This window comes from Cynoglossus semilaevis, chromosome 3 (genome assembly GCF_000523025.1).
Source record: "Cynoglossus semilaevis isolate Cse_v1.0 chromosome 3, Cse_v1.0, whole genome shotgun sequence".
NCBI classification, from domain to species: domain Eukaryota; kingdom Metazoa; phylum Chordata; class Actinopteri; order Pleuronectiformes; family Cynoglossidae; genus Cynoglossus; species Cynoglossus semilaevis.
In genome coordinates, this window is record NC_024309.1 from 11,912,468 (window position 1) to 11,927,278 (window position 14,811).

General features: G+C 41.0%; 1 protein-coding gene across 1 annotated transcript; it reads left to right on the forward strand.

Annotated features, from left to right (window-relative positions):
- The first annotated feature begins 1,326 nt into the window (after window positions 1-1,326).
- gad2 (glutamate decarboxylase 2) lies at window positions 1,327-14,764 on the forward strand. Its single transcript, XM_008308065.3, has 17 exons — window positions 1,327-1,775; window positions 1,906-2,951; window positions 3,140-3,202; window positions 3,356-3,508; window positions 4,093-4,326; window positions 6,151-6,241; window positions 7,956-8,068; window positions 8,393-8,508; window positions 8,673-8,752; window positions 8,882-8,936; window positions 9,046-9,162; window positions 9,980-10,044; window positions 10,159-10,237; window positions 10,329-10,478; window positions 10,960-11,067; window positions 12,593-12,682; window positions 14,591-14,764. The coding sequence occupies exons 2-17, from the start codon at window positions 2,876-2,878 to the stop codon at window positions 14,762-14,764; spliced, it is 1,764 nt and encodes a 587-aa protein (XP_008306287.1). The 5' UTR covers window positions 1,327-1,775; window positions 1,906-2,875.
- The last annotated feature ends 47 nt before the right edge of the window (window positions 14,765-14,811 follow it).

Sequence of the window (14,811 nt, forward strand, 5' to 3'; positions counted from 1 at the left end):
TGTAAGAGAGAGAAAGGGGGGGGGGGGGGGGGGGGGGGGGGGGGAGGGGGGTAGAGAATCCTCCAGAACAGGATGACTGCACACAACAGACACACAACTCACGTACACAACCACAGAAGATAGAATGATGAATAAATGTGCTGCAGTTTTACCATGATGCTGCTCAGAAGGACATTGTAAGAATTTCTGTGCAACCTCAATGACAGCATTTGCAATTAGAACTGAAGCTCTAATTTAAAAAAAATGACAAAACTGATGTGTACCAGATAGAAAAAGTCTGTTGGATGTGGCCCACTAAAGAGCTGTTAAAGTTAATTCATTGCGCAGCCCATTACTGGGTCTATCTATATTTGTGTTTTTGAGAAAAATGGATCGCATATGTTGGTCTGGTACTGACCAACATATGTGGCCCATATCAAAAAATTACCAAATAGTTTGTATTATATTATTTTTTTTAGAATAGAATCGATTTGTGATCCTGTATTACAACGTCACCTAAACGCCACATATGCGGCCCACTTCTGTTCCTGAGACTTCTTTTTGGCTGATGTGTAGCAATGCTGTGAGCAGCTTGTGGCCCAGATCCCGACAGACCTGCTGCCTAAATGCCATATCACCTCGTGCCATATGTGACCCAAATGAAGGTGTCAAATCTTCCACAAATATTTTGCCATCTGTGTGGGCAGTGGGCAGTGGGCAGTGCACGTGCGTGCCACCGCCCCACAGATGCAGTGTTGACTGCGCACACAAACGTGGGCCGCTCCGTTTCGCCCCGGGGGCTCACTTTATTGTAATCATTCTTTTTTTTGGCAGCAGCCAGTTCTTGGTGATTGCTTCTATGAATCATAACAGCTGTGGCTCAGTGTATGGTTTCTGCGGCCCGCGGGCAGGGTTTGCTTTGGTCCATGCAGGGAAAAAAAAAAAAAGGTAGAGAAGGTGGCAGTGAAATCTGTGGACTGTGGACATTCTTGTTTTTGTTTTCTAACTCTGACTCTCCTGAAACATTCTGACTATTTTCCTCCAACTCTCTGTACTTCATCATTCCCTCCTCCCTCACAATATTCCCATTTCTTCATGCACTGAAACTTCTCCAGAGGATTCCACTGCAAACCTCGTTCGACTGTGAGGACGGTGTCCTTTGGGTTCTTTACCTCTCCCTTCCCTAACGAAGAACTCAATAACTATAAATTCCTTTCTTGTTTTTTGTCTCATCTGACTTTTGCTTCCTCTATCTGCAGGTGGCGCTCAGCAGACATTGGTCTTTCATGGTCTGAACCTCAGAGTCCGGTCTTTAATTTTAGACTGGACTCAAGGTCTCAAGGTCCTTTAATTTTAGACTGGACTCAAGGTCTTAGTTGACATTCCAGGACTAGTTTTCTTTCGAGAGGATTTCAAATCTTTATTGTTGCTCAGTGCCGAGCACACAGAAGGTTTTGGGTTAAAAAAAAACAGCATTTAGTGTAAATTGGCCTCTGATAAACTGATGAACCAAAAGTAGTCATTTACCTCTTCCATATTGTGGTCTGTACCATGTGGGACATGACCCAGAGAGGAAACAGAAAACCATGTTCTCCTTTAAAAACATTGGATCAAAAACTTCTAAAACCAATCCTTCACACTTAGAACATTTTTCTTTGTCCTGTTGTTGAACATCAATTCTTCTGTGTTGTTGTTGTTTTTTTCCCCTTTTCTTCTTTTTTAGAAGTCACAGTCTGAACCATGATTTGAATTCTTAAAATCAGTTCGAGGCTCATGGTTGACCTTGGAAATGTGAGGTTTGTGAAATTATTTATTTTCAAGATATTAAACAGAACAACAAAAGCTTCATTAATACAGACGGTTTATTTGGAAACGTCGTGGTGAAAATAAAAACTAAAAAGACTTTATGTTTTTATTTCCTTACAGTAAAAATGAAACCCAGACTGTGTGGAGTCTCCTGTAATGAAGTCCTGGACGATACAAGGTTTCTGTCGTGAGTCTGGACACAGTGGAGGAGAGAAAGGACTCCCAGTCAGATCCGTGCGCAAAGGCGCAATTTGCGTCTCCCCGCCGCGCTGCGTCCTCCAGTGGAGGAGGGCAATTAGAGCAGCCGCTCTCCGTGAAATAGATCCACGGTAACCCGGCAGGCAGATGCGTTATTTGGCATTTTCTGTCTGTATGGAGGGTGAGTTTGAGCCCACGGGGGAGAAAATGCTGTGGATGTAGATGTTTTGGAGTCACGACGTGACACGCAACTCACTTCGTCACCATGACCTGAAGTGAGTCACGACGGGATTTCTTCTCGGTGACGTGAAATTTTAGGGGGTGAAATTAGACATGGATTATTGGGCGCTGCGTATTTACCAGCAGCTGTAGCTCCGAGCTGCTTTTTTTTTTTTGTCCCTCCTTCACTTCCTTGGTTTGTGCATTTTCGGTGATTCTGTTTAAAATATGGACCTTTTTTTCCATTAAAATCCCAGCACAGCATCAGAACCTGATTAGATTCTTCTGATTTTCCTTCATTTTTCTTTAATATTTCTTATTTAAAGTGGTTGCGCTTTTTGTAGTGAAGTGATTGGAGACGGCGCTGTTCTCCTCACCTGTGGACAGACCGAAAATTAAAAAATAAAACTTTTTTTCTTTCTTTCTATTTTAGGCTTCGTTTGTTTGTTTTTCTACTTTTACGCGCCGCCTCTCGTCTTCAGTGCCGTCTCCAGTGCGTGGCGCGCGTGTGTCGGATGCGCGGCGGGACTGTGGGCAGTCGGAGAGCTTTTGGTCAGACTCACAGACGCACTCACATTCAGCAGCAGCAGCAGCAGCAGCCGACAGTCCACGCGTGTGGATGTGGGACTCTGTCGGTGTGCGCGTGTCCTGCAGCTCCTAACTCCCGGCGACGATGGCATCACACGGGTTCTGGTCCCTCGGCGGTGATAATGCCGCGGCCAACCCCGGGAGCCAGAGCCCCAGTACGCGTGAGTGTTTTTTCTTTTAGTATTTATTTTGTTTGGTGTTTTTTTTTTCCTTCACAGCGTTGTCTCCAGACTGTTTGTCCTCAGAAATAATCCACTAAAGCCGGGCCTTTTGATTTTACGCACTCTTACCGCTTCACGACCCACATTTTTGTCCTAGATTTCTCTTTATTTGTCTTTTTTTTTTGCAGCCAGGGCTTGGTGTCAAGCGGCGGCCCAGAAATTATCAGGTGGACTTGGATCGAAATTATGTGGTACGTCTGTGTCAGTGATGGGTGCGTGGGTGGAGGGAAACCGTTCTGAGGACGGTTTAAAAAAATAAAATGTTTTTACATCATGATCTTTAACGTTCGGTGAAATGGATGGGAAAATGGTGACGATCGTGTTTTGCTGCTGTTTTTGCTCAGCGCTGCTGAATGTCGGGGAGGTGGTGGAGAAACCGGCCGAGGCGGCCGTCAAGCAGCCGCCGGAGGCAGCAGTGGCAGGCGACTGTGGCTGCAACAAAACCTGCAACTGCACCAAAGCTGCCTCCGTGGTCTTCTCCGACGGTTTCTCAACAGGTACACACACACACACACACCGACCGGTCAGCAACACACAGCTGCAGGTTTGACCTTACACGCAGCCATGCGTCTCCTGAGTTGAGAACGTCTGGCCTCCAGGCACCGCCTTCACACGGTCACCGTGTGGAGTGAAATCACTAAAAAAATAATCAGTGAAAATTGTGTCTTGTTGAAGACTTTGTAACAGGTACACACATTAGATTAGATCAACACCCATTTTATTTTCAGATGCAGATTTTGCCAAAAAAAGTCCATGAATGTTTCTACAGTCGTGCGTAAAAAATGCGTAAAAATCTTCATCCAAATGTGCAGCCAGCTGTTTTGATTATGGAATTATTAATTTATTGAGGTATTTTAATAATTATAATCTTTACTGGTGTTGTCATGGATATGGTTACCATAGGAGATGCAGACAGGAACATCAGAAGGTCACCTTCACAGGGTGTTCCCAGGTGGATGACATGGATTAGAGACTTTATTCATTTTCATTTTTTTCCCCTAAAGGCCTCAAAGTCATTAAAGAAACCATTTTTTCAAAAATGAATTTTTGATTTTTTTAAAAAAATGTTTCCCTCCTGCAGACCTGTTACCTGCCCTGGACGGAGACGCCAAGACCATGACCTTCCTGCAGGAGGTGGTGGACATTTTACTCTCTTACATCGTGGAGTCGTTCGACCGGAACACGAAGGTGATCGACTTCCATTATCCTAACGAGCTGCTGCAGATGAACAACTGGGCGCTGCAGGACGAGCCGGACAGTCTGGACGACATTCTCATCAGCTGCCGCGCCACGCTCAAATACGCCATCAAGACAGGTAGGAGCTGGGGGTCAGGGGTGGGGGCGGAGAAGGGGGGGATGTCTCAATATTAAAAATGTTAAAATGCGTCTTTTAAAGAAAAAGAAGAAAAAAAACCGCGTGGATGTATCAGGCCTAAAACTGGATATTTATTTAGTATCTATTTTGTATTATAATCAGAATTTTTTTTTGTATTATTCATAAATTCTGTAGCATCTTTTTACACAACGATGCACAAAATAACACAATGTGTTGTTCGCTGTTTTTTATAAAAACAAATAACATTTAAAAAAATATCTTAAAAACATTACATGTCATTTAGTTCTGCACCTTTTTTTGGAAATTTTAATATTAATTTAACGGAAAAATAAGGTGTCAATAAATCTAAAATTACACCGAATATTAATCCAACACTTAGGAATATCAGACAGGATGAGATAAAAAACATATATATTTTGCAAGATAATGAAACGCTGTTATATCTTATAAAAAATACTTGTTTTATAACAAAAATAAAACAAAGAAAACGTGTGGGGGGGCAGTGGGTTACGAATGAAAAAAAAAGGGAGATGAATAACGTGTAGATGTCAGAGAGCGATAAGACGAGAAGAGGAAAAAAAAATCCTGGACGCTGACCTGCTTTTTCTCCTCCTCCTCTTCCTCCTCCTCCTCTTCCTCCTCAGCATCAGGGCCAATAAAATGCAGTGATGCAGTAAATCCGCTCCAGCATGTTACAGGAGATAACAGGCTAATAATCAGCTCCATTATTGTGTCCTGAGTGACGGGAGGTTCACTGCAGCAGCAGCAGCATCGAACCAGTGACTCAGTCTGAAATATTTCAGCTTCAATTCTCCGTATAATAATGTTTAGAAATTTCCCCCTGAGGTGAAACAAAGGAATACAGCGTTTGTTCATATGACGTGAAAATAAACATTATTGTAAGAAACAATTCTGTTTTATTGTAATTAACGTTTTCTTTTGCGTAAGTTCATAATATTTGGAATGATTTTATTAAAAACAGAAGAATATAAAAAAATGTTAGTTATTTTAATGCCAATTTAGTGCTAATTTAAAATATAAAAATGAAAATATCCTAAAAAGAATAAAAATCGTTGCCCGTTTTTTTTCACTGATAAATAATTTTTTGAAATGAAAATAGTATTGACTAAAATATTTTTAACCTGCTGTGACGTTTTTAAAAATCTATCCAATCTAATCTGAGTATTATTGACTCATCCCTCCCGAAGACCGTTTTTTAATGGGCCAAATTAATGACGGTCTTAGATAACTGTTACCTAAGGCTAACTGTAGGGGTCGCTGCAGAGACATTTTGCTACATTCATGTCTACAAACTTCAGAATCTGATTTTCTTTTCCCTTTAATTTTGTTTAATTTAGACAAAGTTAAAATAGTTTTTTGTATCTTGACCTTGGATGATATCGAACAGACACTGTAATCTATCAATTTGTGATGCTCGTCGAGGCGGGGCGGGGGCGCTGTGGAGCTGTTTTACCACACCCAACGTTTCTTACTTACGTTTCTGTTATTATTGTGAATATTATGGCCTTTAAATAATGACCAGAAGTCGTTTAGTAAAAGAGTTACAGAACTTTTGCACCGAATTTTTGGTGCATTCACTGTCTTCTGTAAATTCCTTATTGCGTTTTAATTTCCGGATGCGTTTGAACGTCTAAGATACTGCTTTTTTTTTTTTTCTTTTCAAAGAACAGTTTTTCATCAAACATTTTCTGCGTGATGACAGTTGATGAAAACACCAACAACTTCTGGATTTTTAATTTAATTTTTATTTTCATCCTCTGTTTTTTTTTTTTTTTAACGCAGCTCACCCCAGGTACTTCAATCAGCTCTCCACAGGATTAGACATGGTGGGACTGGCTGCTGATTGGCTCACTTCCACCGCCAACACCAACATGTAAGTGGGTGTGTGTGCGTGTGTGTGTAGATAATGCTGCGTTACCCTGATGTCAAACGCTGATAACGACGGTGACAATGGATCCCATTTCCGGTGACGTCCCAGCATGCACTCTGCTCTGCGTCTGCAAAGGCTGATAGCAGCAGAGCTAACACCCCCTCGAACCCCCACCTCCTCACACACACACACATACAAACCCCTTTTTTTCACTCAATCACTGCAAATGAAAAGGAGAGAAATGAAAGGCAGACTGCAGACCTCCTCCTCCTCCTCCTCCTCCTCCTCCTGCTTTCATCCCTCCCCCTCACCTCTGATCCCCATGGGGGTTTTTAAAGGGGCGAAAATTAGCCCTGAAATTAAATTCACTCTAATCTGTAGCTTATTTTATTGTGTGTGTGTGTGTGTGTGTTTGGGAGGAGGCGATAAACGCGGTGATTTTCAGCCCTTTGGCAACAACACAGTGAAGCTGCGACACAGAGGCCTCACGCCGACATGTGTGCAGGGTTTGAAAGTGACTGCAGCAAAGACACAAAAGACACCTTTTATAAGCAGGAACACGGAGTGAGGATGTAGCGGTTTTTAAATTATGGTAATGCAGCAGAGAAATGAAAATGTGAGCGCTCTCTGAAAAACAGAGAATTCATTTTTTTTTTCTGCGCTACATTCTGTTCAAAAGCAAGAAAGCCTTGTCTTTTTTTTCCTTGTGTTCTTCTTCATCCAATGATGGAGAAACTTCAATTAAATCCCATCAACGTGAGCAAACATGAGCAGCAGGGAGAAAATGAGTCTTTGTTTTCTGTTGAGAAATTCAATTTTTATCGCTGCTAAACCCAAAGCCTCCAGATAAAGGACATTTTCTGTTTTTGTTATGACATATTTTCATTATTATACGTGTTAGTTTTATAGTTGTCTTTCTCCACAGCTACTGTCAAAGTTGGATTAAGAACGTGGGCAGAAACCTGAGTGGAAACTGATCATTCAAGGCTTCCGTAACCGTAGAAACAGCTTTAAGTTTGTCTTATAGAAAGCCAACAAATGAAGCTAAAAAGTTAAATGTGGAATAATATACTGTTTGTACAGCTAAATATCTAAAAGTACGTTCAAAACAGCTAACAATTTTCCCAAACAACTAACTGGTTTAAATTAAGCTTTAAGATTTAGCCATGAAAATAACATGAATGTAACCTGGTTGCTGGGTATGTTAGCTCCACCTGTAGCAAAATGACTTAGTATGAATCAATATATGTGCTGTGTAGCTAAATAGTTAAAGGTACATACAAAAAGAGCTAAAAGTTAGCACAAAGCTAAAGGTTAGCACAAAAGCTGTTCACAACATTGGTCAAAGTGGAGTGGAATTTAACAAAGTGCTGTTGAATTATTATTTTTCTTTATAAAATGCTAAGATAAAAGCTATTTCCTGTCCGGCTTCTTATAGTTAATGAATTCAAAGTTACAATTCTAAATACCCACAATGCATTATGATCAGCTCTAAAGATAGATCGCAGTAATTATCAGTAGTGACTATTACAAGTGCCAGTAGCTGTGTGAACAAATGTGTCGTTTGTTATAAATGACTGTAGAGAAACCACATCGTTGCTCCGGAGGTTGAACCGTGTGTTGTTGTAACTATTGCTGTTTTTTTTTTTTTTTGTCATATTGAGTCTGTGATTTTGGTGATGACTCATTGGCTGTTGGTCATGTGATGTAACGGCAGGTTCACCTATGAGGTGGCTCCTGTCTTTGTGCTGCTGGAATACGTCACACTGAAGAAGATGAGGGAGATCATTGGCTGGCCTGACGGACGAGGAGACGGCATCTTCTCCCCCGGTACCAACACCACTGTAGTGTGTGTGTGTGTGTGTGTGTGTGTGTGAGTGAATTTGCATTTTAATGACATTTGAAAAGCAATTAGCATAAAATAATTTTCTGTTTCAACTTCACCCCCCCTCACCTGACAACCTTCAATCTTTCATTCCTTCCATAATTCTCTGTCACATGATCATGACGCCGGGGAGGCGGAGTCATCATTTTTGTCACACACTGATTGGCTGTGTCATCCATTTATTTTCTAACACACCAGTGTCAATATTTGACTGCAGATATTTTTTATTTCCATCACTTAGGCTGATTTTGGGTTTAATTGTCCTCTAGGTGGTGCTATTTCCAACATGTACGCCATGCTGCTGGCCCGATTCAACATGTTCCCTGAAGTGAAGGAGAAAGGAATGTCATCTGTTCCCAGACTGGCGGCCTTCACGTCTGAACACGTACGACTTCTGTTCACACCCGACGATCAGACAACACAGACTGAACGATGTCATGATGTCCTTTATTATTCTTATGTTTTATATTTAGATCCTGTAGTCAGTGATCTGCAGTAGAAAAAAAAATGTTGTCTTTAAAAAAAATGTTTTTTCTTCATTTATTTCAGAGCCATTTCTCAATCAAAAAAGGTGCAGCAGCTCTGGGCATCGGGACTGAGAGTGTGATCTGCATCAAAGCAGATGAGAGGTTATTATTGTTTACATTTTATAAATGATACAGGATTCAACAACAAAACAAACATCTTGCCGTTTTTAAAAATCCGCCAACATTAATGAACCTTTGTCATTTAACTTGACTGTGATTGTGTTTCTACAGTGGTAAACTGATCCCTGCCGACCTGGAGAGGAGAATACTGGAGGCCAAACAGAAGGTGCTTTGATCTTATATGGTTTCATCCAGAGCTGGACATGTGTGATCTGGTCAAACTGAAAAAAAAAAAAACTTCATTAACTCTGTGTCTTTTGTTTGTTTTTCTGCAGGGTTTTGTGCCGTTCTTTGTGAGCGCCACCGCTGGTACCACAGTGTACGGCGCCTTCGACCCACTCATCGCCATCTCTGACATCTGCAGAAAGGACAACATCTGGATGCACGTGGACGTGAGTGACACACACACACACACACACACCCCAGCAAAGGGAAAATAAAGAGATAAAACCCCCAGCGTTCAGCAGCCACGTTGACAAATCTGTTTTGTCCGTCTGGCCTCGAACTGCTCCCAGTTGACCCACATTGAAGCTCGCCGTCTTCTATCTAAAGCCGGAGATTAGAAAAAGTGGAGCACAGGCCGTAAATCATGGTCTCCCCCACTTGACGTCACCCTCGTGGTTTCTCTCACTGAAGGAACTCTGTGTTAATGAAGAAGCTGCTTCAGCCGTGACAGGACGACACGTCTATTAGCACAAGTCCACCGTCCTGCCTGTCGTTGCTCACAGTAGCTGTGAGGAGTGGCTCAGCAGCCAATCAATGAGACCGATACACAGAGACGGCTCAGGCTTCTGTTCTCCATCTTTAATTTGACATAAATCCTACATGTTTGCATCAGGAACATGAAACTAAAATTTGGTAACGACCTAATCGTCCACACCAAAGTCCATTTTGTTAAAAATTATTTAAAAAAATCTTCAACAGAGTGCTTTTTAAGTGACCTAAATATTTTTGAATCTGTGTTCCTCTTGGGAGATAAAATATATATATATATATATTATAATCAGAATTTAAACTGATATAATTTAAACCATTTATGGATTAATTCCCTTTGAATATCAGTCTAATAATTGCACTTGTGTTATGGTTTTGTTTTGATTTTTTTTAAATTTATTTTACATATTTTGACCACCAGGGGACACTAGTAAAGTAATTGCTCTTGTTAAAGCATCAATAACCAGGGTTCTTCATGTGTGTTCGTGTGGTCAGGGGGCCTGGGGTGGAAGTCTCCTCATGTCCCGGAGACACCGGTGGAAACTGGATGGAGTTGAGAGGCAAGAAGAGTTTTATTTATTTATTTTTTTTGTAGATGAGACACTAATGAAGGACTGGAATAATGATGAGCTGAACTGTGTTTTTTTTTTTTTTTTGGTTTGTCTCACCTCCAGAGCCAATTCTGTCACATGGAACCCACACAAAATGATGTCTGTCCCTCTGCAGTGTTCAGCCCTGCTGGTCAGAGAGGAGGTGAGGCCACGTCATTAACGTCGTCACCCGTTCACACTCCCATACAGGGACTGAAGTCAGTGTTGTTGTTTGTTGTTTTGTTTCTGGACAGGGTTTGATGCAGAACTGCAACCAGATGCACGCCTGTTACCTGTTCCAGCAGGACAAACACTACGATCTGTCCTACGACACCGGAGACAAAGCTCTGCAGTGTGGACGGCACGTGGACATCTTCAAGCTGTGGCTCATGTGGAGGGCAAAGGTCAGGAGGAAAATCAATATTTTTTACTAAAAGTAACAAAACAAACCCAAAATGTTTAGCTAAACAACTGAGTCTGGTTTCAGTTTTTGATGATAAATAATCAATAATCATCAAAAATGATGATGGCTAGAAAAAATGGCTGAAATAAACCTTGACTTTAAACCAGAGAAGTTTTAAAAATACCTAAAAAAAACTGCTACACAGTTAGAAAAAAATTGATATAAAAGTGTTGTTATTGTAAACAAATGACTTATGTTTTCCAAACCAGCTAATGTGCCATAGTTAATTTTAAATGATTTATTTTGTGATTGCAGTGTAAAGTTGTTTTTTTATGGAATATTGTTTGTTTTTTTAAGCCTTTTAGGGAATATGAAGACCCTAGATGTCCAAAATACTTCCAGATTTAAACCAAACCATTTGGTCCACCACACGGTGAAACCTCATGAACTGATGGTTGTTGTTTGGTTTATTTTTTTGACAGGGCACAATTGGATTTGAAGCTCAAATCGACAAATGTCTGGAACTTTCCGAATATCTCTACAACAAGATCAAGGACAGGGAAGGATACGAGATGGTCTTTGATGGAAAAGTAGGTCCTGTTTTTTTTTTGTGTGTGTGTTTTTGTTCCACATTTCTGCCGTCGCTGCCGCCGCCTCTTCACCGTGCTCCAGATCATTACAGCTGACTTGACTGACACACAGTGTGCGTCTGCTTTGTGTTGGATGAATGCCATTTTTACCTCTGGCTGCCAGTGTAATGTGCTGCTATTACGTCTAATGAATAGCATAATGGCCTGTAATTGCTCATCTGCATGTGAATAGAAGAGGGTCTGAAACATCCTCGGACCAGGCCGGGCCGCAGCCACGCAGACACACGTGGGTTGGACGGGTCATTAGGCTGAAAAAGGAGCGCTCACGCTCACGATGTCACTCACGGTGAAGCTACTCTAATGTTTCTACTCTTATTGTTGTCCTGCTGAGGCACACACAGGCTGAGAGCATCACAGCCCCACAGGGGGATGATGGGAAATCATGGGTGGAGGACTCTGGGCAACGACCCAGGTGCTCACTTGTCTGTGGCTCCCATTAAGCCTTTACATCAACGTGAGGTCGAAAATACGACCAACAAACTGGTGCTGCTGTATAAATGAGGCCGCCGCGGTTGGTCGATCACACGTGGGTAATGAACGATGCTGTCGCCGGGAGGAGGCGGGATCAGGCGTGGGGTTTGGAGGCTGGGAAATACTGAAGGAGGTGTTTGTTAAAGAAATCAGGAGGATGAAGGAAACATGGATTTTTTTAAAAAATCAAAAATGCAGCAAATTTGTTTTCTTTAAAAAGCTGATTTTTACAGTAATGTTTTTCATTGATGCCTCTGTGGCTGCACATGATGACTTCCATCATTCCACCCAACTCGAAGTGCTTAAACATACAGTAATTGAAACAAGAATATTCATGTTCCAGTGGGTTTGTTTCAATCTTTAATCTTTAATGTCCTTTGACGTGTGACATGTACATAACACATTTTCTATCAATTATATGTCTACAATAGTAGTTCTTAAACATTTTACATTAAAGTAACACCACCGAAAAATATTTGATTTGACAAATAGCAGTATGACCAGCAAACAACAACAGTGGCTGGAAAAAAAATTGCATATTAGTTTGAGTGAGATTTTGTTGTCATGGGGAAAAAAATTTGATTTTATATTTCACTGATGCATCGCTTAATTGAAATGTTCCAGAGGAATAATTAACATCAATATGCTTTTTAAATTGGCCTTTTTCTGTATTGAATTAAAATGAATTACAATGATTTTTTTATTACAATTTTTAAAAAATAATTATTTTTCCTTCCCTTTATTAGAAAGTAAATCAAAATAAAACTTCGCAACGTTTAAAAACATTCTGTTGTACATATTTTCACCACTAGGGGGCATTGAGGCACTGCGAATCATGAAGTTGTTATTCTTAAAACAACACAGCCACTCCATATTCAGTCTTTTCTATTCTTTCTTCTGTTTTATTTAATGTTATCCTCTCTCTCCTTCCCTCCATCCCTCCCTCCCTCTCTCCCGCTCTCCCTCCCTCCCTCCCTTCTCTCTGTCTTCACAGCCTCAGCACACCAACGTCTGCTTCTGGTACCTGCCTCCTGGGGTCCGCTACATAGAAGATAAAGAGGAGAAAAAGAAACAGTTACACAAGGTGAGCACAGATAAGATGACTGAAAAAAACCCAACACATTCACTGCAGCCGTTCACGCATTCAAGCTAGTTTGATGAACGTCCGCAGACACTTGGCCTGAAGCTAGTTACAGTTACTAAAAAGGAAACTTTCAAAGCAACAAAGTTAGAAATACACCCCTGCGCCCCTACTATTGTTCTGACCAACTGTTAATGCCTCTGTGCCTGCTCAAGTAATTTGTTTCTCACCATGATCCAGCAGATATTTAATCAGAGGATGGTTGACTCCCTTACAGGGTTTTCATATATAATATATATGTAATTAATAATGCCTGTAGTTGTCTTCGTTGATGACGAATGCCTCTGTGGCTGCACAAAATGATTTATTCCCCACCAAGAAAGTGCTGAAAATATAAATTGCTAATGAAATAAGGACATTGATTTTCCCGTTGGCGTGTTTTGGTCTTTGACGTGTGACGTGAACACGATCCGTCTGTAAATATCTAAGTTGTTGAAGCATGTCATGGTAAATACGAATTGACTTCATTTGGGGAAAGAAAGTCACAGCCTCAGACAATCATCGTCATCAAACGTCTCTGCGCTGATTGTTACTTCTGCGTCTTTGCTTCCATGTGTTTTGATTGTCAAATTAGGAACGATGAAATGTTGTCCTTTCCAATTATCACTTTTAGGGGAAAAAGCACAAACAAAATTTGTATTTTATTTTTTTATTTTCCACTTTTCTAAATGACTCTGGAAGAGGAGCCGAGCTGGAATCCTGTCCAAAAACAGAGACAAGGACAGATTTGATGGAGACACAGCTTGATTGATTATTTTCCAGGCCGGCCATCTGCAGCAGCCAGACACCTGCAAGACATTTGGAAGAAAAGGCTGATTTTGGAGAGGGAGCTACAGAGCACTTACTGCAGCACGGCCACATCTATAGTCTACAGACTATGACAAACTGCTGCAGATGTAGTCGTACGACTGAACCAATGGGTTGTCCTTGAAGACTTTTCCAAGTTTCTCTTCTATTTTTTTCACTTTAAAATCCCTTGCTTTTAAGTTTGCATGAGACCTGGAGATCTGCGTTTGAGGCTTTAATCCATCGTGCCATCATCAGTTACTGACTGCCGAGAAAACAAGCTCAGGCCAACGATGAGACAAAGTCCATGGGGCGAAGAGTCATTAAGAATATCGAAGTGGATTTTACTGATTTTACTGATTGCACATAAGGCACGAAATGACCTAAACAGAGATTTTTGGTCTTTGCGTTTTAATAGACGGTGATACGGTCTGTTTTGGCTCATCACAGTAGAAAAGCCAGAGGATTCTGTTGAGCGAAAACAAACGAGCGTTTCTGTTTCTGACGTGTCAAGGATAAACGCTCTACAGTCTTGGATTTAACCTGGCTTTTCAATGTTAGCTTTTCAAGGAACCTTGAACAGGATCGAGTTGTTATTCAGTGGAGGAATTGTTAACTGTGTGGTTCCGGTGTGTTGACACTTCTTGGTTGGTCCAGCTGTGACTCATCAGCTGAGACTCTTCAAAGACTTTACTGAAATACATGAAGTTAAATTCATGTACTTTGCCTATAAAGGAGTTTTGGTTTTATAGAAATTAAAAAAAAAAAGTATTTTTTAATTTACCTTCACTACTTCCTGTTGAAGAATACTTCTGCTGTGGGAGTCAGAATCCTCCTATATGCAGATGACACCTCAATAATTCCTCATCTACTTCTCAATTTTTTTATACAAAAAAGTTATAAACTCAACTCTGAAATAGGTTTGTGTAACTGTTACAAAGGGCTTTAAAGATGCTAACAGATATTGTTATAATATCTGGTGATAAGAGAAAACCCCAGCAGGGGGCGTAGTTTGCAAACAAACAATTGATTGGCTGTACGTTCAACCATGTGACTTTCTTCCAGGTGGCGCCTGTGATTAAGGCCAGAATGATGGAGTACGGCACCACCATGGTCAGCTACCAACCACAGGGGGACAAGGTCAACTTTTTCCGCATGGTGATCTCGAACCCTGCTGCTACCTTTGAGGACATCGACTTTCTCATCGAGGAAATTGAACGACTTGGTCAAGATCTATAAGACTGGTATAAACAAATCCTTATTTTTTCCTTTTTGTTTCCTTTTCC

Bases quoted from the DNA above. Each gene is read 5' to 3' on its own strand.
- gad2 (XM_008308065.3), top strand. From the start codon at position 2,876: ATGGCATCACACGGGTTCTGGTCCCTCGGCGGTGATAATGCCGCGGCC. The intron at 8,937-9,045 runs GTGCTTTGATCT...GTTTTTCTGCAG, and splicing joins TACTGGAGGCCAAACAGAAG to GGTTTTGTGCCGTTCTTTGT. The intron at 10,238-10,328 runs GTGAGGCCACGT...GTTTCTGGACAG, and splicing joins CCCTGCTGGTCAGAGAGGAG to GGTTTGATGCAGAACTGCAA.